At 39.3% G+C, this 24,444-nt stretch overlaps 1 protein-coding gene across 2 annotated transcripts in view; it reads left to right on the forward strand.

The window, feature by feature from the left end:
* The first annotated feature begins 11,163 nt into the window (after positions 1 to 11,163).
* The window catches only part of Sh3bgrl2 (SH3 domain binding glutamate rich protein like 2), a 64,493-nt gene continuing 51,212 nt past the window's right edge, over positions 11,164 to 24,444 (forward strand). Inside the window, exon 1 of one of the 2 annotated variants that reach the window (XM_013142128.3) lies at positions 11,164 to 11,319. In XM_013142128.3, the coding sequence (XP_012997582.1) occupies positions 11,275 to 11,319 (45 nt within the window). In that variant the 5' untranslated portion in view covers positions 11,164 to 11,274. Of the gene's footprint in view, positions 11,320 to 11,396; positions 11,723 to 24,444 lie in introns of those variants that run through there. The other variant, XM_063226932.1, reaches the window with a different exon arrangement.

Below are 24,444 nucleotides of genomic sequence, written 5' to 3' on the forward strand. Positions count from 1 at the left end.
ATTAACTGGATTTTAAAAATCACCCTAGTGAGGATCAAATCAAAGGCCTGGACCTCATTTCATGCAAGATGAGTCATTTCCAAAGTAACTCAGAATGACATTTTTGACTTTCAGGATCAGGATCAAGTTATACCTGATGATCCAGCTCTAGCCCTTCCCCTCTGGCTGCCAGGCTGGCTGAATATCTTCCTTACTAATAATGGCCCCACAATTTAGATCTCTTGCTCTGGCTCTATGATCCCCACCCATGCCCCACATTCTGCAAAAAGCTTGTCAGGAAATAATTGTGGTCTGAGAAATAAGAGACTTGGCCACATATAACATGTTGTAAGCACTAAAGTCAAAATATATTTATTAAATTTAGCCTGTATTCTCACTTTGGATTTAGAAACAACTAGCTGATATGTGATTTTGGAGAGCAAGGGAATAAACTTACATTTCATCACATATAAAAGTAAGAGTATAGACTAGGTCACTTTGACTGTCTCTGTCCACTCTAAAATTCTATGATTTTATAATTTTATTTCTTAGCTTTACCCTGGACTTGGATCCACTTATTTGGGACTGCTTGTGTATGCTGTTTAACCACTCAGAACCTCAGACTTCTCATCTGGATAATATGGATAATTATGCCTCTCTTGATGTAAGGATTAACTGTATGTAAAGAACTAGGCATAGAAATGTCTCAATATATACCACCTATAGGCACAAATTCTTGGTGTTAAGCAAGGCTGGGTCCTGGGCTTTATAATTTCATACACAGGAGAGAACAGAATTATGTAGTATATTTAAATTCTATTTCTCATTTGTAGCGTATAATGATTTCTGCCAGTATTTACCACAATGGCTGCCATTCCTCCACTTCACCTTTACCCAGATTATCAGGTATCTGGTAAGATGTGGGTGAGAAATGAATATGGATAGGTACTGCAACTCCTCCCAGTTATGTATGTAGTATTGCTACAACACAAGCTTAGAATGCACATGTGATGTAAACCAGGGAAATGATACAAAATATCATTTTAATTTGACTTTGAAATGAAGCTTGAGATATTTTGACAACTTCCTCCTCTCTAATTAAGCTCGAAGATAAAAATCAATCCTTAATTCTCATCAACTGAAAGTAGGAAGAGGCAGCTCAAAAATCTAGTTTGTTCAAGAGAATTCCACTTTGCTCAAAGTATAACATTTGCTACATGCAATGCAAAAAAGCATAGAACCAGAATCTGTGTTTTCAGGAGGTGGAAACTGTGTGGGGAATACTGATTCTATGAACTCAGCAGTTCCATCTTTGTACCATTCCCATGTCGCCTAACCATCTGGGAGCAACTGTCAGATCTCTGACTCTTGCTGTCATTGGTTGCTGTGTTAGTCATCTTTCCTTACTGTAATGAATATTTAAGAGAATAATTATACAAAAAGAGAAGATTTATTTTGGTTCAGAGGTTCAGAGTTCTGTTCATCATCAGTTTGCTGGTCTTAATGGGATGGAGTACCTCTGAGAGCTAGTTAAACACAAGGCAAGGAACACTGTCCAGACCACACTAATAAAAGACGCAATCAGGCTGTCATTTTGAGAGCCAGAAATGAAAAGATTCTGCAGCTCACAAGAAGAAAAGTTTTAAAGGACATCTTTCTTCAAAGCCCATATCAAAATCCATCTGCTCAGCTTGCAGTAGGCCTTGGTACCTGAAACAGGCAAGCTATGAACTTCATTTATTTTTAAATGTGTGAAATAGACTTGTTATTGAATATTATATTTTGTAGCATACATTATAGTCATTAGTTTTTAGGAATATTTCAGGGAGGTGATGTAGAGAATGAGTTGAACTCTTTCTCAACACTGTACAGTATTTGTATTCCACAGATAAGACTTTTATGTAAACATCAGAAACAATGTTTGAATGAACTTTGGAACACCTGCCTGCAATTACTCCTGAGAAACAATTTCCTTGACCTGGTTTCCCTGAAAGAAGGTGACCTGCAGTGGTGCAAAGGGTGCATTCTAAGCTGCGTCTTTGTTCTGAGGACAGGGAATGCAGAGTCACAGAGAAGAGACAGGGAGAGGGGACAAGACAAGTCTGTACCCTCAGCATGAGAAGTGCCTCTGCGATTGTGTATATGGTAGCTGGAAGACAGCTAAGTGCTAGGGTAGGCTTTTCCTGCAAACATCCTCAGCCCCTTCTCCCAGTCCACTTCTCACTGGCCTGGGTTCACTGTTTCTGGGGTGATACCAGCAAAATAGGAAGCAGAAAAGCTATCAGTCTTCTGGTTTTGTTTTTCTAAAGCAAACTCCAGTAAAGAAGACCCTTTAAGGGAGCAGCAGAGGCCTGAGGGACATGGCTGGACAACCTGCCCCCTGGATTAAAACAGATTTCCCAGTTCTCTTCTCAGGTGCTGTGAGTCTGTGCTAGTCTTGGTACTGGACAGAGGCCTGCTCCAAGGAGGGTGCTAAACCTCAGGGGATGACTGCAGGGTGCTCCTAAGAAGGACCCTATGTCTTGAGTGCACATCTTAGATGACAGACATAGGCAGACCAAAGTCAGCAGACTGCCCAATATGGAGCCTATTCATTATTACATACTGAATGTGTTCCCTTATCATCCTCACCCCAATTTATGGCGTTAGAAAGTGGACCTCAAGAAAAGTTATTTGATTTAAATTAGGCCAGGAGGATGAGATCTTCATGTGGGAGAATTAGTACCTTGATAATAAAAGGAAGGAGCATGAGAGCTCTTCCTGAGTGCACACATGCACGCACACACACACACACACACACACACACACACACACACTGAACACACATACTGAAAACAAGGAATTAGGCTTCCATCTGAGCCAGCTCTTGGTCTTCTCAGCTTCTGGAACTGTGAGAAATGAGTGTCTGTTGTTTAAGTCACTCAGTCTGCAGTATTTTGTCACAGTAGCTCCAAGTAAGACACAAAGGGAGTATGTCAAAGATATTATGTCTTTCCCAGATCTTGATGCAACCCCCAGAGGGCTGGAAGGATCCAATGCTGACCAAAGATAACCCCATCTCCATTGAGATATAGGCCTGAAGTAAAGAGGAATAGGTGAAAATATTATTAAAAAGCCCAACATGTACTGCATAAATGCATTTGTGGGTGGAGGGTTTATCAGCAGGAATAGGCAGCTTTCTGTCTTTAAACCATCCCGAAGCATCTAGAGGTTAAGTACCAAGAGTGTCATAATATTCACTGCTTGGAAAATATAACAAATTAGATAAAAACAAATTCTTCTTTCTCTGTTTTACTTCTCCAAAGATGTCATGTTGTCTTGTTGTCCAAAGATTTTTTTTCTCACCTTGCAACCATAAGACAACAAACCCAAGGAAGAATGTTATTATGCTGGGGATGACCGAAAGCAAAGTATCCTGGGCTTTGAAGATAGTGTTGGGCTGCTATGATAAACTTACACTCATCTTGTTAGCTAAAATGATGGGATGTCACTATCATGACTGGGAATTTGTCAAGTCAGGCCAAGGCTGCAGTTTCATATATATCCATTGACTTAGAATGGAAGTGGATGCTGGAAAGAGGAAGCCTGGCCACCATTAAGGCTGATAGTTGCCATTTAGTACTACAGAATTTCATGGCCTCATGTACCTCCCACCTCCAACCTTTGCTTCACACACACAATTACTATGCCTGAGAAAGGAACAAAGGAAAAGCTAACACAGCAAAAAAGTAGACACTACAGACTTAATAACTTATTACTTTCCTGATTTATATCTAAAATTGGAATGATAATGACACATAATGCAACTAAACTTTTGAGCCTACCCCAAAGATTCCTTTCAAAGAACCCAATGTAATGTCTTGGCATAGTTCTCATACTGGCCTTCATGCTTCCCCTCACTCTGTAGTATGTGCTGACACTTTCATCCCATCCCCAACACGGACTCTATTTCATTAGTCTTCATATTTTCCACAACTAGTACAATGCCTCATAGACTCATCATAGACTCTCACTAAATTAAAATTGCATGTTTCTTCTATTGAACAGCTACCTACCATATACTTGTAAGGAATGAAAGGGATCTATTAACATTTTTCTGGCCTTGAAATATTATTTCTTAATAGCCACAAAAATTTAAAGAAATGAAAACTGTTGAAGAGGAGGAATGATCAATTAGTGATAGGAAGCAGGGGTTTAACATATATTGTTAGTTGAGCCAAACGGGCTGGTAAAAAATCATTTGTTCCATCTGCAGAAATTAAAATGTGATTAAAATGACTGTGCTGTTTGGGGGTAAGAAGAATTTAATGAACTTTTCAAGTATGCCTGATTTACAGCCAGAGAGCAATTATACACGAAGGACTCCTTTACTGAGTCCTTCGTTTTGTCATAAACACAGTGATACCTGATCTGCATGCAGTGAAACTGCATTCATAGCACATCTTGCTCCCTGACACCATTGTTAGATGGAATCCTCATATACAACAAAAATGCTTCCCCTATGAAAGACACAAAGTCTCTCACTGCAATGTAGGCAATGTTGTGCAGTATAGCATACTAGCTGCAATTCAGTTACTATTTGCTATTTAACCTAACTTTGCCATTTTGTCTAGTTTTATTTTTATATAAACATTTTCCTCTATTTTCTCTGTTTCAATCATTCTAAATGGTATTTATGCCTAACATAATGAGAAATTATAATGACTGAAAACTCATTAGCAATGTACTTAGGAAGAATTAAAATAGTTTCTAAATTCAACAATAACCTAAATGCAAATTTTATTTTTACTGAATCATGCTAATTGTTTACAAAGTAGTGAGCCAATAACCCAATGTAGAGTACTAGAAATTCCTATAACCTATGATGTCAAAACTATTTAATCAACAATCAGTTCTGAACCTTAATTTTGTTATAGTGGTTTGAGTATGCATTGTAAATTGTTACATATATGTATGTAGAGCATATATATGTACTGCAGAATTCTATCTACAGCTTATATAAGTTGACAAGAAGTCTACATAATTTAAAAAATCTGTTTTCTTTTTAAAGCTCTTAACATGCTTGTAATAACATATTCTGTTTTTATCTTTCCCATGAGGCTTCCACTGTGATGAAGGTAGGGACTATGTGTGATTCACTGTTGACCCCTCGCATCTCATGGGGTTTCACAGTTTGCTGGGTTTCAGTGGAAAGGGGGCACTGGGGAAATGAAATGGTCTTTCCTGTCAGAGAGGATAGAGAACACTATTGGTTGGGTTGAATGTGAGCTAATTCAAGAATATGCCCTGAAACACTGGTTTGGGGTCCAATTTCTTGCTTTGTGATTTGCCTCCATTTCATTTGATGAAAAGTAGACAGAAATCTGCCTGGTGATGCAACACAAAGAAAGCAGTTTGTGAATTTTCTGAGAAAGTGCCAGTTGCATTATTTAACTTCTTGCTGCCTCCTTGCACTATTATTCCTTATATCTTAAGTGTGGCCTCTGAACTTCATTAATATCAAATAGATTTTGTTCAGTAATTTAACAGAACATGGGACTGTACAAAAGGCTTGAATAAGCCAGATTCTTGTTACTTAGGAAGCTAAAAGCACAGACATGAGACCAGTATTTGTAGGATTTATCTGCTTTTACAAATGCAGACTATACTTTGATTTATTTTGTGTGATAAATAACAGCTCTTGGGCATCCGGGTCATCCCAGCTGTTTGGAAGGTTGAGGTGGGAGAGGGATTTGAGACCGTGAGTTCAAGACCAGTCAACATAAGAAGACTGCTTCAAACAAGACACAGCAAAACAAAACAAAAGGCATTATTTAATAAGCCCTTTGTGTTAGAAACTGTGTAGAAAAAAACAACATATATCATCTCCACAAAGTCTCCCTATGCGACAGATGAGACTAGCAAGTTGAAGAACACATCTGAGGTTCAACTCCTCAGCTCTGTCTCAGGGACCATTTCTTAGCCTCCTTGACGTCACTACCCCTGCTTTCCCACAAACCTATCCCTAATAGCCCAAGTACTGACTTTGCTTTTAGAGAAGCAAACCCTTGGAGCAGGGAACGGACAAGTACAGGTATGATGCAGTGACTCTAAAGTTCCTTAAAAACCAAACTCCTTCAGGAGTTAGAGTATACTGGTTTACACGCAGTTAGGAATAGGGCAACTAGGTGTGGTGATGCATACCTGTAATCACAGCACTCTAGGAGGCTGCCACAGAACAGAAACAGAAATTAAAATGAAAAGGGTGTGAAGACCCTGGATCACCCCCTCACAGCAGTTTTCCCCTCCTCCCAACTGCAAACTTCTGAAAAAGAAACTGTTGGACCAGTGTGTTTTTTAAGCCTGCTCATACATGTCATAAATGACTTTCCAGTTGTGGTGGGTCAGGTTGGTGCAAGCACACAGATATGGACTGAACATCTACATCCAGATGGACTAACACTTCGCTTCAGCTATTAGCTATTCTCTATTTTCTGTTTCCCATAACTATTAGCTATTCTTTAGCTGTTCTCCACTTTTCAGAGTTTAAAATTCTACCTCATTTTTGTATTTGAAGTACTGTGACTGCTCCTTCATGCTTCGTTTTCTCCTTTCAATGCTCTTGGCTCTTTCATATTTTTTTATTACAGAAAATATTTTTTTCTATGATTTGGATACATTCTATATCATAATTTCCTAACTCGGGATCCCTGGACCTCCTCATGCTCCAGTCTAAAGAGACTTGTGGACTGAATTTAAGAGTTCAGGCATTTAAATGAAGAAAGAAAGGCTTTATATTTTCACTAAATGCTAGCCAAACTGTACCAACTCCTTATATTATGATTGTAATAAACCACTGTAATAAAAACACAATTGCCATAGCTTGTGTCTAGATGTCCCCCAAAGCTTCATGCAGTCATAGGTGCTTTTTCAGAGGTGGTTGGATCTACATTTGTGATGCTGGGATCAAGGATGTGTGATCACTAAATCAGTCCACTGACTGGCCTAGGGTAGTTCTGGGTGTGAGTGCTACCTGCCTAAGGATGGAAGGGGAGTAGCCTAGATAGAATACAAAAAGAATAGAAAGAAGTTGCTATTGTTGCTTGCTTACTTTGCTACCTTCTGCCCTCCACGAACTGTGTCTTCTCTGTGATGCCTGTCTGTTATGCTGCCCTGAGTTGGAGCTCGCTGACTATAGACAAAAATCTCCACAATCTGTGTGCCACAAAAAGCTTTTCTTCTTTAAGTTTAGATGTCAGGTATTTTGTTTAAGCAATGAGGAAAAGTAACTAAGACAATAACTTTGTTATCAATAGAAATCATAGGTATTTTTCATAGAGATATAGTATGTTAAAAGTTTATTTTTTCCCATTACTACTTCAAAATCATGCTGGCTATTTGATCTACCGCTAGACTTTTCTATCTCATGTCTCAAAAAGACATACACATACTCGGATGTAGTGAAGCATGCTAACTGGAGGAGGCAGGAACCCAACCTCAGCAACTTAGTGATTGAAGGAGATCCTGTTTCAAAATAAAAATTAAAAACACCTGGGGAATGTAGCTCGGTGCAAAGCCTCCGTGTTCAATCTCCACTGCAACCCCAGCAAAACATACAGCCATATCAAGACTGTGCTCAATATTTTGATAACTTTTAAAAATACAATGTATAATATTTCCTTTGTAATCCCGAGTCTTTTTATTTTTTAGTGAAGTACTGGAAAGATTTTTTAATGAAATAATCCAGTCCTTATCAGGTTGCTAAAGGATTCCTGGAACTCTCCTACCTTCCCACACAACAACAACAAAAAAAAAAAAAAAACAAAACAAAAACAAAAAACCCCAAACAGTTAAAGGAAAAATCAATCCTACTTGAAAATACTTTTGACAGCAGTCTACCATGACTTATAAAGGGGATCAAGTCCTTAGTAAAACAGCAAGAAATTTTCTAAAGCTTAATGACTCCCTCAGTTTTCTAAGGCCTATCTTTATCTGCCTTCTCTGTAGATTTCATTTGTCAGACTGGTATCAAATCCTCTCTGTGGTGAGATATTCTGGTGCTGGTCTTGGATCTCTAGTTTATATTCGATTGCTTTCAACTCTTGGTTACTCTAACAATGAGTTGACTAACTCTTGGTCCCAGCTCTATAGTTGCCTGGTTAGGCTGTTCCTGGACTGCTAACAAACTTCATCCTGCACAAAAATTCCTTCAGAGTAAAAAAAAATAGAGCTATTAACTGAGTATAGCCCTTCGAATGCTCACAAATTAAGTAAAAATTCTCAGTTATGGTACTTCTGTTTAGACAAAACAAACTCCATTTGTGGAGGTTTGTGGTCAATGGCCCCTCCAAGCCTCATACTATCATGGATGTGGCTGAATCTAGCATTCATGATTGGTTTGTTGTCTAGCGCTGGGATTGTCAATGTGAGTGTTGCAGCAGCTTAGGGGTGGACCCAACCCACAGAGCAAAGGTGGCAAGAAGGCGTGTCTCTCTTCTTTTCCTCTGTTAGACCTTGCTGTTTGCAATGAACAGTGGCCCTGCCATGCCATCCTGACTTGGAACTAGCTGAATATGGACTGAAAGCTCCTAGAAATGTGAAAAACAACAACAACAACAACAAAAAACCCTTCCCTTGTTTCACTTTGGGCATCAGGTATTTTGTCTCAACAACAAGAGAAAAGTAACTAAGTCACGCCTGAACCAAGATGAAGAGTTTGTGATATGGATATAAAGATAACACCCAGCCTCCAAGATGAAGAGTATCTGGACAGATTAAACCAGGAACAGGGATTTGCAAAGCTTTTCTGTAAAAGCACAGACCATAGATGGTTTAGGTTATAGTTTGAGAACCCTTTCAGCGGGAACACTTCTGCTGAAACTTGTCATTTTCCACAGCTTTGCTGTCCTCTTCCTGACTAGCTGCTTCAGCTTCTCTCTTTTGCACATATGAACATAACTTCCCTTATGGCTGAGACCTTATATGTCACCCAAGGGCTCACGTTTTGAAGGCTTAGGGGCCAGCCTGTGGCGTTGCTGGGATGTGGTAAAACTTTAAAAAAGTGAAGTCTAATGGAGGGAATCCTGGTCACTAAGACTAGAGAAGAGAAACAGCACCCAGGAGACAGAGGGCTGGGTGATACCGGGGACCTGGCTCCTCTTCTCTTTCTCTTTTTGCTTCCCGACTGCCATGCAGTAAGCAGCCCTTTTTGCCATGTTTCCATTTCCAGAAGGTACTGAGCCACCACAGGCTCCAAATGGGGGAGCCAGTTACTGTGGGCTGAAATAAACCTCCCCTCATTTTTCACTGTTCATCTTAGAAATGTGTCTGTGATAGGAAGCTGCCACCGTTTCTGAAAGCTTTGAGCTTGTGTCCCAAATCCAAGCTCACTTTTTCAGTTTGAATTCCAAGCCCTTGGGCTAGGGACGGGGTCTGCCCTTGTTTGATTCAGGTGCATCCTCAGCCCAATCAGCTGCGGCCAGGGGTCTGATCCAGCTGTGTGAAAGGGACTTGGGGCACTAGCCCTACCACTCTAGGACTGGAGAAGAGAATCAGCACCCAGGAGACAGATGGCTGGGCAGACAAACCAGCCAGTCTTTTGTGCATCCATTCAAACCATCTTCTTCTGCACTGTCCTTGACCAGGCCCTCCTATCCCTCACTGCCCTCATATCCCTGACCAGCCCTTATTCACTCTGAATACCATCCCACATCCTGCCTGTCATGGGGACTGGACTCTTTAAAGTCCTTTCTACCAAAGGTCAGCTTTCCTCTTTCCTTTGTAGCTGCACAACGTTCTATTAGCACAGTTTGTCTTGTTCTGTCACTATTTTTATACCTGTCTTTCTGCTCTGTGGACAGTGGGTGCTCTGCTGACAAAGAGGACTTAACCCAACTTTCTATCTCAGCTAGAACCTGGTAGACTGAGTTCAAATTTATTGTTTACGTCTTCAAAACTAAACAATTCCAAACTGAAGAAAATGTTGACCTCTATAAACACTTGTATTAAATGGGAAATGTCTAATTTTATGAAACTATCATAATTTTATAACCATTCATTTCCACATTAATGGTAGCAACATTAAAGCATATTTAGAGAATGTTAATCATAGCAAAACTTAAACATCTCGGGCACTAAAAGGAAATAAGGTCTATTGTATTATTGAGCTAAATTTATATTAAAGTTTCTTTTCTTTTCTTTGTTTTTTTGGTAGTGGGGATCAAACTGATGACCTTGTGCCTGCCAGGCAGGCACTTATGCTGCTGAGCTAAATTCCCAGCCCTTGAGCTAAATTTATAAAAGAATTACAATTTTGTTTAACATAAACAATAGCAAGGATTCGAGATTTTAAATATGCAAAATCGTTTTTAAAAATCTCCAAAATGATCAGTGTTTCTGTCCAAGGAATTTTCCAAAGAGCCAGAGGCCCCATCATCTAATTTCTTTCTTCCTAGCGCTGTTAATTAACATTGTTCTGCTAAAACTCCCCCATTGAAAGGAAGAAAGTAAACAGTCCTGCCAGGAAACCTGGTTCATTTCCACCAAACTGTGTGCGGCTTGAGTTCCGTCAAGGATAAAACCCTGGCGAGGGAACGGTCCCCAGACCATTAGCCGCTACGTGAAAGCTTTCCATTGAGCAGCATCCTCCCGGGAGACCGCGCTGGAATGCGCAGCAGGTTTGGAAAGGGCCAGTTTGGCGCCGCCGTAAACACCAGGTGCCTGGAGGCCCCGCCACGGGGTAGGGCGGGGTGCGGCGGGTGGGCCCCGATTCTCTGGCGCGATAGGATTCTAATTTCGCTTGGTATTTATTTTTTCTACTACGATTACATTTCTGCTGAGAAAAAAAAGGATCTCGGTTGTGTCCTCATCTAGCTCTCTAAGGCTCAGCGTCTAGGGAAAGAGGAAAACTTCTCATTTACCTAAAAGGGTCGCCTCTGTGCGGCCCCCAGGTGCGCCGGCCCAGCCCGCCTCGGGCCCCCGCCCCTCCGCCCCGCGCCGGCCCAGGGGCCCGGAGACCGCGGGTCTCGGACGCTGCGCGCCTGAGCCCCGACGCAGAACTGGGCCGGGACCCGGGCCAGGCCCTCCGCCTAGTCCTCTGGTTGCCTCAGTTGTGTCTGAACCGGTTCCCTCGGGACCAGTTTCCCTCAGCCCCGACTCCACCCCCGCCCTCCAGCTGCGCCGCGAGGGACTGGACTACAATTCCCGTCGGGTCCCGCGGCATCTTCGCCCCGCCCACTTCCCCGCCCCCTCCTTGGACCGGCGGGAGGAGCCGGCCGCGTCCAGGGAACCCGCGCACAGTCCGTCGGCGCTGCGAGGATGGGCGTCCGCGTGTTCGTCGCGTCGACCTCTGGCTCGGTGGCGGTGAGCGGGGAGGGTTCCTGTGGGCAGGGCTCCTCGAGGCGAGTTTGTGCGGGGCGCGGTCCTCTCCTGGCAGGTGGTCCGAGCGACCTGTCACGGCGGGACCACGGTGAACCGGACGGGAAAGAGGGCGAGTGGGAGTCTCTGGGCGCGGCGGGAAAATGGAGCCAGGCACCCCTGCTCCCGCAAAGAGGCTCTGGAACTTGGGGAGCTGCTGGGGCGTCGTAGAGGTCTTCCTAGTTTGGAGCCTTCGGTCGGCTGTTTTGTGCCAGAGACCGAGGGGGCTGCTTGGGTTTGCTAACCTGGCTCCTGAATGAAACAAGTTCAGATGCGAGCTGCTCTCCACCCTTTCTTCCCAGCCACCAACATTTCTGTACTTTTATACCTGAGCGCCCAGCACAACCAGGTTTGTCTTGTTCGGCGAGGGATGTTTGTTTAATCACTTTCTGGCTTCAGGCGCTGTAAATATTTTACATCTATATGTAAGTGTGTGTCCCATGGTGTGGTGAATTGCATCTTAGGAATCTAAGAATTGTGGACTCTAGTTGTTTTTAGCTGTTATTTAAGAAGTTGGTTCCTTTTTTTTTTTTTTTTTTTGTAAGTTGAATAGGCAGCGATACCAGATTTTAAGGAAAAATTCAGTAGTATACTTGATAGCCCACTGTGAAAGACTGATAGCATGTGTGTTTTATAAGCTTTTTGCAACTTGGGTTTCCTTAGCCAAGAGATAAACTATAGATTTAAAAACTTCTTAATGTGTAATCGGATACATCCAAAAGTGTCACCATATTGATTGTTTGAAGTTGGTCTATCCAGTATTAATTGACTGTCCAGTTAGTTCAACCAAATTGTCCCATACTCTGTGGGGTGGAGGATGAAGTAAAATATTGTGTGAAAATCCTTAGATGGTAAAAGATCTCTCTCCAACAATAGATAGCAACCTCCAAGTTATCTTTATATGCAGCCATGTCCTCCTTTTCAAACTGCTGGCAGTTCTTGGTGTTTTTATAACTTGTGGTTGCTTAGTCATACCTGTCTTTCGTCGATTTCCCCCTTGAGGTTGCACTTCAGAAACATATAATGTTTCATGGGTAAACTTATTCAGATGCACTCCTTACTAAGAATACTATGACGCTTTTGATTTCACTATTAACTTGCTTTTTAAGTAGTTTTTCCACCAGCATTTTATTGGTTGCAGAAGGGATGCTTTAAAGTAATAAGCCTAAGTAATCATGGGCGAATTAGAGTCAAGTCAAGATTATTTCTTGGATTATCCTGTCAGTAAATCAAAATGCCTGCCCTGTACCTTTTTAATTTTTAAACTTAATGCTATGTTTTCCACATGGAACTGAAATTGAGAGACTGAAGTTTTGGGGTGAATGCTGACTAGGGACATAAGTTTAGATTAGGTGTTTCACCTCTGCTTGAGTTTCGTGCCTGTAAAATGAGAGATTTTGATGAGTAACTAAAAAATGCATCATAGCTTTAAAATGTCTTTCAATTCATAAAGCATGGGTGAATCCTTTTAATGAGTTCCTTTTGTTTGAACAGTGTGCTTATTAACCTTAAAGTGAATTTATTCTTCTCACTGAATGTTTTACTGGGATGTCTCAGGTCTCCTCATTGTGGTTTCATTTCAGCTGGAAGACACTCAATTACCACATATTCACAACCCTAATAAACACTAAGTTATTTCTGCTGTGTAAAGACCCAATGTTTCAGGTCTTAGACAGACCTCATTCATTGAGTCTCCTTAATTGTAGTATTATCCCTGTATGAGTACACAGTTTTCCAGTAATATCAAAATCATTTCTGATGATGTAACGTTATACTCGTGTAAGAATAATGATTTTGGAGGTTAGAGGTGTAGCTCAATGGGAGAGTGCTTGTTAGCATGCATGAGGCCCTGGGTTCAATCCCTGACACTGCCAAAAAAGGAAGAAAGGTTTCTTAGAAGTAATGAAGATGGTTAGGTCATCTCTTAAATTGGGGCACCTAATGAGACTTACAGCATTAAGTGGTATCGTGCTATCATGGGAGAGCTGTGTTTTCCCTCCAGCTGTGATGAGATTGACTTTTGGCATTGTTTTATTCACTACCCAACCTTGACCAGCAAGTCTGTGGAAGAACCCATGATTTGATTCCCAAGTCAGTTTGCTTTTGGTAGAAATTTATTAAGTTACAAGGATGGAATGTGACTAGAGTTAGACTTAGTTAAGTCCCAGGGATTTCTGAAAAATGCTGTGTTCTAGTCAGCAGTACATTTAAACAAATTGCTGTATGTTTTCCTTACAATATTGGGGATTAAACCGCACTGAACTACACCCCAGCTTTCAATTTATTTTGAGACAGGTCTCCTAAATTGCCCAGATAGGGTTCAAATTTATAATTCTTCCTCAGTCTCTTAGAGTGTTACTACACCCAGCTCATTTAAACAAACTATTTAAAGGAAGTACCCTTCCCTTGTAATTCCCCTGGACTCAACTTCAGCAGCTGGAATAACCAGCAAGGACTGATGATTGACCTTTCATCCTCCCTAGCACTAGGTGAAGTCTACCTTTACTAGCAAAAAAAAAAAAAAAAAAAAAAAAAAAAAAGTGATGCTGCATTAAGGCATAGAAAACAGAAAATCAGATTTCTTGTGGAACTGATAACACTGCTGTCATTCATGGTACAGTGAAGGGGCGTGTTATTTCTAAGAGAATTAGTACAGGTGTAGAAATGTCATTATTCATTATTCTGAATTAATTTATTCCCAAAAGGGGAGACCTTGGTAACTTTGTTCAGAAATTATGTTAATACTACTTTTAATTTTAAAATTGAAATCATTTAGTTGTTTCACTCAACAGTATCTTTCAAGAGTGTCTGCACCTTGCCAGCTTTGTTAGTCTCCTGGGAATCAGTGGAGGCTAGAGGTTGTGGTCTCGATTCTCAAGGTATTTGTAGATTAGGTGGGGAGATATGCTAGGTAGAACTAGTATGGTAAAGTACAGCCCAAGGACACATGCCTCTCTCAGGAATATTCTTACCAGAGATAGAAATAATATAGGCAGCAGAGGGAGACATTGCAGAATGTCAGATAAGGAGGAAATGTGCTAGGAATCATAAAATATGCATGTGGGAGTCTTGGGAAGATGTCAGGGAGAGGAACTGAGTTAGATTTGGAGCTTGGGAGAGAGTTCATAGTGCGTCTCGCTCAGGTTCAAATGCAGGAGGTTTGGGTGGGAGTAACAGACTACAGAGAACCCCATGGCCCTCTTTTCAGGACAAGGTAGACTCTTAAATCCCTGAAGGAAATTCATGATAACTTCCCTCTTGGTTCTCAGCGTCTCAGTGATGTGTTTTGTGTGTGCTGCTGGAGCCTTCTGTCCTTCAGGGAATCCTCAAGGTCCTGTCTTGCAGGGAGGTGTGTGATATCAGAAGAAGCTCTACCTTCCTATTTGCCTTGACTCAAATTTCACAAAAGAAATAAAATGTTTTACTTCTTATTAAAGTTCCTAGGCTTGGAGTTGGAAGGAAGTTGAAAGATATTTTCTAGTGAAGCCCAACCAATTTTATAGGGAAGTGAGTTTGGAATCAGCTGAGATGTAATTGGAAACCAGTGTCCTTGTTCCTGAATATATTCATTAATGAGTCCATCTATCTATACATTCATTAATGCACTGGTTTGTTTAACAATCAAGGGTTGGAAATTAAGTACCAGACTCTTTGATGATATTAGGTAATGTTTGTCAAGGTGATCAGGAAAGGACTTGCACTGTATGTACCTCATTGCATAAATGAGTGTTGCCACCTTTAAGCTCAGACGTGGTATGCAAGCCTAAATCAAAGAAGAAAGCCTGATTCGGTGGGCAGAGCAAGATGAGGTAGATAGCACTATATCCTGGATGTTGGGGAGCAAAAGAGAGAGATTGGAAGCAAAGTTGCAAAATGTGGAATTTTGTCTGGGGCTGTGGTATTGTTTTCAAGTAAGGGTGGGTATGAAGAGGAACAAAGGATCTTCGCTCAGGATTATCTTGTAAAATGTATACTTAGTGTTTTGCAAGGTTATTTTAAACATGCAATTAAGAGGCAAGCTGTAGCATCCAGCTACAGTGGATTCAGTGAAACTTCACTGTGTAAGGAAACCTCAGAAAAAAACTCCAGAACAGTTCTTGTCAGGATATGTTTGTGCATAATGGGTAGTGTTGTTTCCTAAATTAGTCTAATGTCACAAACAGCTTGGGCAAGTATGCCTGGATTCTTAGAATCTTCACTGTGGTGCACAAGGAAGTTATTTACTGTGATCTTACAGATGAAGAGGCTGAAGAGAACTGATTTGATGGAGATACTACTTAGTAAGGTCATCGGGCTAGGAGTCAGACCTTGGTGGAAGACAACTGGCTCAAAACTTCTAGAGCAGAAGTTCTCCTGTCCCACCTTGGGGGAACAAGAGTTCCTTAGCCTGTAGTGAGCAGGGCCTTGCCCAGGGAGCTGTCTACTCGGCCCAAGTGGTGTGGGAGCATTGGCCCTGGGTCAGGAATGTGGGACCAGGTTAGAGAGGAGGGCTGTGTCTACTAGAAGTGATCAGGAGAAGAAGGAATAAGTAGGGGTCCAAGGACAAAGATGTGATATAATAGGTAAGAAAGATGTAGCTACTCCTTTCCTCGGACTGCCTCAACAAAACAGCAAAACCTGTGGTGCTTAACTCTTGGGACATAAGACTAATTTTGTCAAGGCACATAAACATAGGTCTGTCAGACCCACATTGCTTCTTTAGAATATTTCTATTGATGAATTATTAATTTTAATTTTATAAGTTTCATTATATTAAATATATACCTGATAATAGGGGAACAAAACTTCCGAGCTACTATATGTCTAGTATGAGTTCGTGTTCTCTAAAATTGAATAAATTTTAGGAAACAATGGAGGTTAAGAGTGGAATATATTTATGGAAAGAAAGAAAGCTGCTGTTTGAGAGACAGAAGGGGTCCTGAGTGGGTTGCCAAAGACTGTGTTTTCTAGGGACTTTTATAGAATAAAAGTCATGAGGTAAGATGGATCAAAGTTGGGGAAAAATGAGAATTTGCAAGGTGGGCGTAAGGTAGGATAGAACTGTGGTCAACCAATAAGATTAATTGCTCAGATAAAATTGACTAAATTAGGAGCAAATGGGGGAGCGAGTCACATAGTAATTGAGCATGCTTAACAATAGTGACTTGCTGTAGTGGGGTGGGTTGCTGACTCCTGACTTCTTTAGGGTGATAGAGGACTATTTGGACTGTCCATCCTTAGGATGTGGTTGTATTTACTTTGCCTTTTATTCCATGTACAAGTCTGTCTTACACTGACAGCACGTGTGCTTAGGTTTTCTTTCCTGTTTGGCAGTCTTGTCACCTCTCTTCCTGTTTTGTCAGGATTTTCCTACCATATTGTACAACATGCACTTACCATGGAAATAACATATCAATAAAATAAAATATCAAATATGTAATGAGTGGTTAGAATAGACATCAACATTTTTACAGCATTTGTTTACTTGCTTACAAAACTTAAAAGATAACATCAAAAAACTAGCATGAACTTCAATATAAATACAAACAAAAGTCTGTTGTTGAAATAATTTTGGCTTCATACCCAATGCAGTCTTCATACACAAGTATCGCTTACACTGATAGCATGTATGTTTTGTTTTCCTGTACTTTCTTGCAAAGCACAATTGACATAGTTTTGTTTCTTTTGTTTTCTTGTTGTTGCAGTAGATCTTTGTGATGCTGTGCCTGCCTGTTAACTTGTCAGCTCACCATTATGTTTTGCAATTTTTTTGTGTAGTTCTGGACAGAAACATTTTTGTTTTTCCTGTGCTGTAAATGATCTCTTAGGAACTTCAGTCCCAATCTGCTAAGAAAGTTTCTCTGTGATGTTTTTCACTTTTTTTTTGGTAAACTGTCAAACTATCTATACCACATGTTTAGGACTGCATAAAACACAACCATTGGCTGATGCTTTGTGTTTCAAGTGATATTGTAGTTGCAGCATAACTCATCAACAACGTGTACTTCACCTTTGGTTTTGTTATAGAAAGTTTCCATTTCAGGCTTCTGCTTTGTCAGAGTTTCCCTATCAACATTTCCATCATGATGAAATGTAGATATCAGCAGTTCTTTTCATATACAAGGCCAGTGTTATATTTTTCTGAATCCAAAGATTGTACTTTGCAATTGTCTATTTTGTAAGATTTCGTTTGGAATTTCTACTTGGTTCCTGCCTACAGTTCCTATACTGGTCAATTTGTGCTCCATTTTACTAATGTAACAACAATTGGAAACTGGTAAACCAGTTGTCAGATACAACATTCTGAGTCATTTGGGAGATGAGAGCAACAAGTCTGTTCATCACTGGATTTGCTACAGTGTGAATAAGGACCTGATGGTTGAGTTCCAGGAATGTCTAAATTGAAAGAATAAATCTTTGCATCTACAAAGATAAATTTTTATGCCATATTTTGACCCATCACTTTTCTGTAAGTCTTTTACATTCCTGTGATTATGAGAAACATGTACTAAGTGCAGCAAACCTATGAATGTTTTCAGCTCAGCTAATGAGGTGTCATAATAGATTCATTTTTTTAAATTTATTTGTTAATATTAAGAAGAAAAGGTAAAACAAATTTTCACTACAAAATAATGAAAAAATAACAATTGTTGATAAGTTACACATCATTATGTTTATTCACTCAAGTACAAAATATGGGCATAAAAATTTCTTCAATCAATATTAGCACAACCTTTCTTATTCAGTGAACTAAATGACACTAATGGTATAACTAACTTGCATTTTTTTCTTTTCCCTTCTATCCTTTCTCTTTTCCCCTATCTTAGTTTCTTCTTTTTATTGAACAGTTTTCTCCCATTTCACAGTGACTATTGTATATTTTGAATCTTATGGTTGCACATATGTCACTGTGGTGTGATGTTTTTCAATCCTTCTGGGAAGATAACACAGAAGGGGAATACCTGGGTTGAATGGGACCTCTACTCCTAATTTTTTGAGGAATCGCCACACTGATTTCCACAGTGTTTGTACTAGTCTACTGTCTAACCAACAGTTGTAAAGGGTTTCTTTTTCCCTACAGACCCAGCAGCATTTTTTATTGGTTGATATTTTTTTTAAAAATTAAATAATTTTTTAATGAATAAGGGAGAGGATGAGATAAAAGGGGGCATAACAACATAACAATACAGATTAAAGCATGACACTTTCAGCAACCTAGTGCTTCACCACCAAATAACCCGACTTAATAGTAGTTACCATAGTGTTTTTTTCTTTGAAATATTTGAATATAACTTCATATGCTATAGTATCAAACATATCAAGACTGTGTAACACCATTCAAGTGGATGAAAGCATTGTAGAGTATTTAGAACCAGCTAACAGAAAAAATGATCAATGGTTTCAATATTATCTCTTTGCCTATAACAATTTTTATTTATACTACCACATACGATAAAATCCAGCAAGTTACAACATGATAAAATCAATGGAGACAGAAGAACCATAGTTTGGTGCAGCTTTAAGACAAAATGGTATTAAATCGGCACTAGCTGTTATTATGTCTTATTTTCTTCAAAGTAGCTATTCATTGCAACACTGGGCATAATAAACAGCTCAGAATAAAGCCATTCCAATTAATGAGTGAAAATTTTATAAGGCTTCAAGACCATATAATGGGGAATCATGGTTATCATGTACTTTTATATATTTGATTCATTTCCTACATTAGGGAAACTATTCGGAGTTCACAGATGCGAGTTTGATTTAGTTCACTTATGAGTATGGTTTCAAGCTGCGCCCATTTATTGATAAATACCTCAATGTGATCCTTCTTTATAGCTGAGTAGTACTCCATTGTATAGAAGTACCACAGCTTTTTTATCCATTCCTCAGTTGATAGACATTTGGGTTGTTTTCAAGATCTGGCAATTACAAATTGTGCTGCTATAAACATAGGTGCACATATATCACTTTGGTATGATGCTTTCAGTTCTTCTGGGAAGATGCCTAGAAGTGGAATAGCTGGAACAAATGGGTCTTCCAATCCCAGCTTTTTGAGAAATCTCCAGACTGACCTCCACAAAGGTTGTACCAGTCTACACTCCCACCAACAGTGTAGGAGAGTTCCTTTTTCCCCACAGCCTCTCCAGCACTTGTTGTTGTTGGTTTTCTTGATCCTGGCCATCCTTTCAGGAGTGAGATGGAATCTCAGTGTGGTTTTAATTTGCATTTCCCTAATAACCAATAATGATAAACATTTTTTCACGTATTTATTTGCCATTTGTATTTCTTCCTCTGAGAAGTGTGTATTCATCTCAGATGCCCATTTTTGGATTGGGTCTTTGAATTTTGGGGGTCTGATTTTTTTTAATTCTTTATATATTTTAGACAAAAGTCCCTTGTCTGAGGGGGAGTTCACTAAGATCTTTTCCCAATATGTGGGTTTTCTTTTCACTATGCTGGAGATTTTTTTTGACTTACAGAAACTTTTTAATAAGAGGTGGTCCCAGTTATTGATTCTGGGAAGTATTTCCCGTGCAGTTTGAGTCCTGTTCATGAATTCTCTACCTACCCCTATGTCTTCAAGGTTTCTACCTAATTTGTCTTCCAATAGATTTAGTGTTTCTGTTTTAATATTCAGATCTTTAATCCATTTAGATTTTAATTTAGTACATGGTGATAGGCTTGGGTCGAGTTTTAGTTTTCGGCAAATGTAGAGCCAGTTTTTCCAACACCATTTAAAAGACTGTCGTTTTTCCAGTGAACCTGCTTGGCTCCTTTATCGAAGATAAGGTGGTTGAGTGTGTTTGTAGTTGTGGTTGTATCTTCTTATCTATTTCATTGATCCTCTGCTCTGTTTTGATTCCAGTACCATGTTGATTTTACTACTGTTGCTTTGTAGTATAACTTCAAGTCAGGGATTGTGATGCCTCCTGCCTTGCCTTTGTTGCTTAGAATTGCCTTTGATATTCTAGGTCTCTTCTGGTTCCAGATGAACCTTAGGAGTGATTTCTCTAGATCTATAAGGTATGTTGATGGTATTTTTATTGGGATTGCATTGAATCTGTATAACAGTTTTGGGAGAATGGCCATTTTCACAATGTTTATTCTTCCAATCCATGAGCAATGGATGTCTTTCCATTTTCTGAGATCATCTTCATTTTCTTCCTTGAGTGTATTATAATTTTCCCTGTATAGGTCTTTCACTTCTTTTGTAAGAGTAATTCCTAAATATTTCATTCTTTTGGTTGCTAGTGTGAAGAGTGTGGCTTCTCTTATTTCTCTCTCTGTGATTTTGTTGTTAGTGTATAGGAATGCTATTGATTTCTGATTATTGATTTTGTACCCAGCTACATTACTAAATTTATTTATTATATCTAAGAGTCTTTCAATGGAGTTTAGGGGGTCTTCTATGTAGAGTATCATGTCATCTGCAAATAATGACAATTTAACTTCTTCTTTTCCTATCTTTACCCCTTTTATTTTTCTCTCTTGTCTAATTGCTCTGGATAGTACTTTTAGTACTATATTAAATAGGAGAGGTGATAAAGGACATCCTTGTCTTGTGCCTGATTTTAAAGTAAAGGCTTTGAATTTTTGGCCATTTAGTATGATACTGGCTGTTGGTTTGTCATAGACAGCCTTTACTATATTGAGGTAAAGACCATCTATTCCAATTTTCTGTAAAGTTCTTATCATGAATGAATGTTGGATCTTATCGAAGGCTTTTTCTGCATCTATGGAAATGATCATGTGATTCTTACTTTTGGCTTTATTGATATGGTGGATTACATTTATTGATTTACATATGTTGAACCATCCCTGCATGCCTGGGATGAATCCCACTTGGTCATGGTGTATAATCTTCTTGATGATTTGTTGCATCCTATTTGCCAATATTTTATTGAGGATTTTTGCATCTGTGTTCATTAGGGAGATTGGTCTGTAGTTCTCTTTTTCGGTTGGGTTTTTCCCAGGTTTTGGTACTAGAGTAATATTTGCCTTCAGGAATGACTTGGGAAGGATTGCTTCCCTTTCAGTTTCATTGAAGAGTTTGAGGAATGTCGGTATTAGGTCTTGTTTGTATTTCTTGTAGAATTCTGCAGTAAATCCATCTGGGCCTGGGCTCTTCTTTGTAGGTAAGGAATTAATTACATGTTCAATTTCATTGATAGAGATTGGGTTATTCAGCAGTTTTACATCCTCTTGATCTAGCTTTGGTACTTCATATGTTTCTAAAAATCTGTCTATTTCTTCTGTGTTATCAAACCTTTGAGAGTAGAGGTTTTCGAAATAGGTGTTAATAATCTGTATTTCTATTGAGTCTGTAGTGACTTCACCTTTTTCATTTCTTATTGCATGGTTTGAGCTCTTTCTTCCCTTTTTTAAATAAGGTTGGCTAGGGGCTTATCGATTTTATTCTTTCAAAGAACCAACTTTTTGATTTGTTGATTCTTTGGATTGTTTTCTTAGTCTCTATTGTGTTGATTTCTGCTTTGTTTTTTATAATTTTCTCTCATTTTTTGGCTTTGGACTTGACTTGCTCTTCTTTTTCTAGCTCTTTGATGTGTAGCATCATGTTATTTTATTTGTATTCGTTCTGTTTTCCTGATGTGGGAGCCCAGTGCAATAAATTTTCCTCTGAGGATGGCTTTCATTGCATCCCATAGATTCTGGTAAGTTGTATCAGTATTTTCATTTGTTTGTAGGTATTGCTTAATTTCTTTTTTAATTTCCTCTGTGACCCACTGATTACTCAGGAGTGTGTTATTCAGTTTCCATGTGTTTGTGGGATTTTTGCAGTATCTTTTATTGTTAATTACTAATTTCATTGTGCTATGGTCCGATAGCATGCAAGGGATAATTTCAACCCTTTTGCATTTATTTAAATGTGTTCTGTGAATTAATATATGGTCTATTTTAGAAAATGACCCATGTACTGCTGAGAAGAATGTGTATTCTGTTGTTGTTGGGTGGAATACTCTGTATATATGTATTAAGTCCATTTGTTCACAGGTGCAATTCAGTTTTTTTATTTCTTTGTTGATTTTCTGTTTGGTTGATCTGTCCATTGGTGTCAATGGTGTGTTAAGATCTGTCAGAATTATGTTACTGCTGATTTGGTTTTTCATTTCTGTTAGTACTTGTTTTATATAACTGGGTGCTCTGGAGTTTGGTGCATATATATTTAAGATAGTTATATCTTCCTCTTGGAGTTTTCCCCTAACCAGTATGTAGTGACCTGCTTTATCCTTTCTAATCATTATTGGCTTGAAGTTGACTTTGTCTGCAAACAGAATAGCTACCCCTGCTTTTTTGGGGGGTTCCTGTTGCATGGAATGTTGTTTTCCATCCTTTGACTTTGAGTCTGTGAGTATCCTTTTGAGTTAGGTGGGTTTCTTGTAAACAGCATATGGTTGGATTTTGTTTCTTGATCCATTCTGCCAGTCTGTTTCTTTTAATTGGTGTATTGAGACCATTTACATTAATAGTAAGAACTGTTATAAATTGGTTTATTGTTGACATATTATCTTTCTGGTGTTGCATGTTTATCTTTCTGCTCTGTTCAACTGTCTGCTTTGTTTAGTGGTTTTTTCCTAAATGTATCTAGGCTGTCTTTCAGTATTCTTTGCAGGGTTGGCTTGGTGATCATGAAGTGTTTCAGCTGATCTTTGTCATGGAAGTATCGTATTTCTCCATCAGATTCGAAGGGCAGTTTGCAGGGTACATCAGCCTCGGTTGAAAATCATTTTCCTTTAGGATCTGAAATACATCACTCCATGCTCTTCTTGACTTTATTGTTTGTGCTGAGAAGTCTGTTGTAATTCTGATAGGTTTTCCTTTATAGGTGATGTCTTTTCTCTCTGACAGCCTTTAATATTCTATTCTTTTGTTCAATTTCTGAGATGGTCATTATTATATGTCTGGTTGTAGATTTATTTTGGTTGTGACTATTTGGAGATCTATATGTTTCATTGATCTTGATATCAGTTTCCAGTCTCATGTTTGGGAAATTTTCAGCTATTACTTCTCTAAATATCCTCTTGACATCCTTTATGTTGTCCCCTTCTTTTTCATTTATCTCTATCAATCTTATGTTGTTTCTCTTTGTGTCATCCTGTAGGTGTTGAATTGTTATTTCCTGATTTCTTGTTATTTTTAGAAGATCTTTTCTTTCCTGTTCACTTGTTGCAATCTTGTCTTCGAGGTCTGAGATTCTATCTTCACATTCATGAGGCGGTTTTTACAACTTTCAATGGAGTTTTTGATTTCCTGTATATCTCTTTGCATCTGTTTTATGTATTCTGTTTGCTTCCTATACTGTTCATCCAGGGATTCTATCCTTCTGTTTAGTTCCTCTAATTTTTTAACTGCCTCTTCTTTAGCTATGTTTAGCATCTGCTTCATTTCTTTTATCAATTCTTTTTTCATCTGAGAGAATATTTCTAGTTTGAATTCCTTCAAGGCTTCCCATACTTGCTTCTTTATTTCAGTTACCATTATTTTAGGTATTTCAGTCATGTGGCATGTGTTTTTTTCTATGCACATGCCTCCTGGACTTTCTTGGGATGGGCTGGATGTTTGAGATTGCATTTTAGACTTTCGTTTTGTCATTTTCTTGTATTTGGAAGCTTCAAGTGTTGTTCCAGGTGTGGGCGAGAGATCCACCAGCCTGGGATGGGGTACCCTGCGATGGCCCCACTCACTGGACCCAGCAGGGAACTATGGCCTGCTCCTCAGGCCAGGAAGAGTGTCTCCTCAGGCTGGGCGGATCTCCTAGCCACCGCTGCCACAGTCTCTGATCTGGCCTGATCCCCGGGTCCGGTAGGAAACTGGCCTGGGTCCCCAGGTCAGGGTGAAAGTTTCCGCAGGCTCAATAGATTCATTTTTGAATCTGCTATTGGTGCATACAGAACATTTTACTTACATTTCAGCCTTTACGTATTTCACAGCATCTGGTAGCAGTTCATTTATTACAATTTCCAACACTGAATGGTAATGCTGGCATTCTGTCCAGTGTTTCACTCTTGCCAAGACCTTTACTATATTTTTGGACCTATTTCTAACATTGGATTGTACCAGTTGGTTGCC

Source organism: Cavia porcellus, unplaced genomic scaffold (genome assembly GCF_034190915.1).
Source record: "Cavia porcellus strain 051 isolate PalLab524CR breed Dunkin Hartley unplaced genomic scaffold, mCavPor4.1 scaffold_16, whole genome shotgun sequence".
In the NCBI taxonomy this organism is placed as follows: domain Eukaryota; kingdom Metazoa; phylum Chordata; class Mammalia; order Rodentia; family Caviidae; genus Cavia; species Cavia porcellus.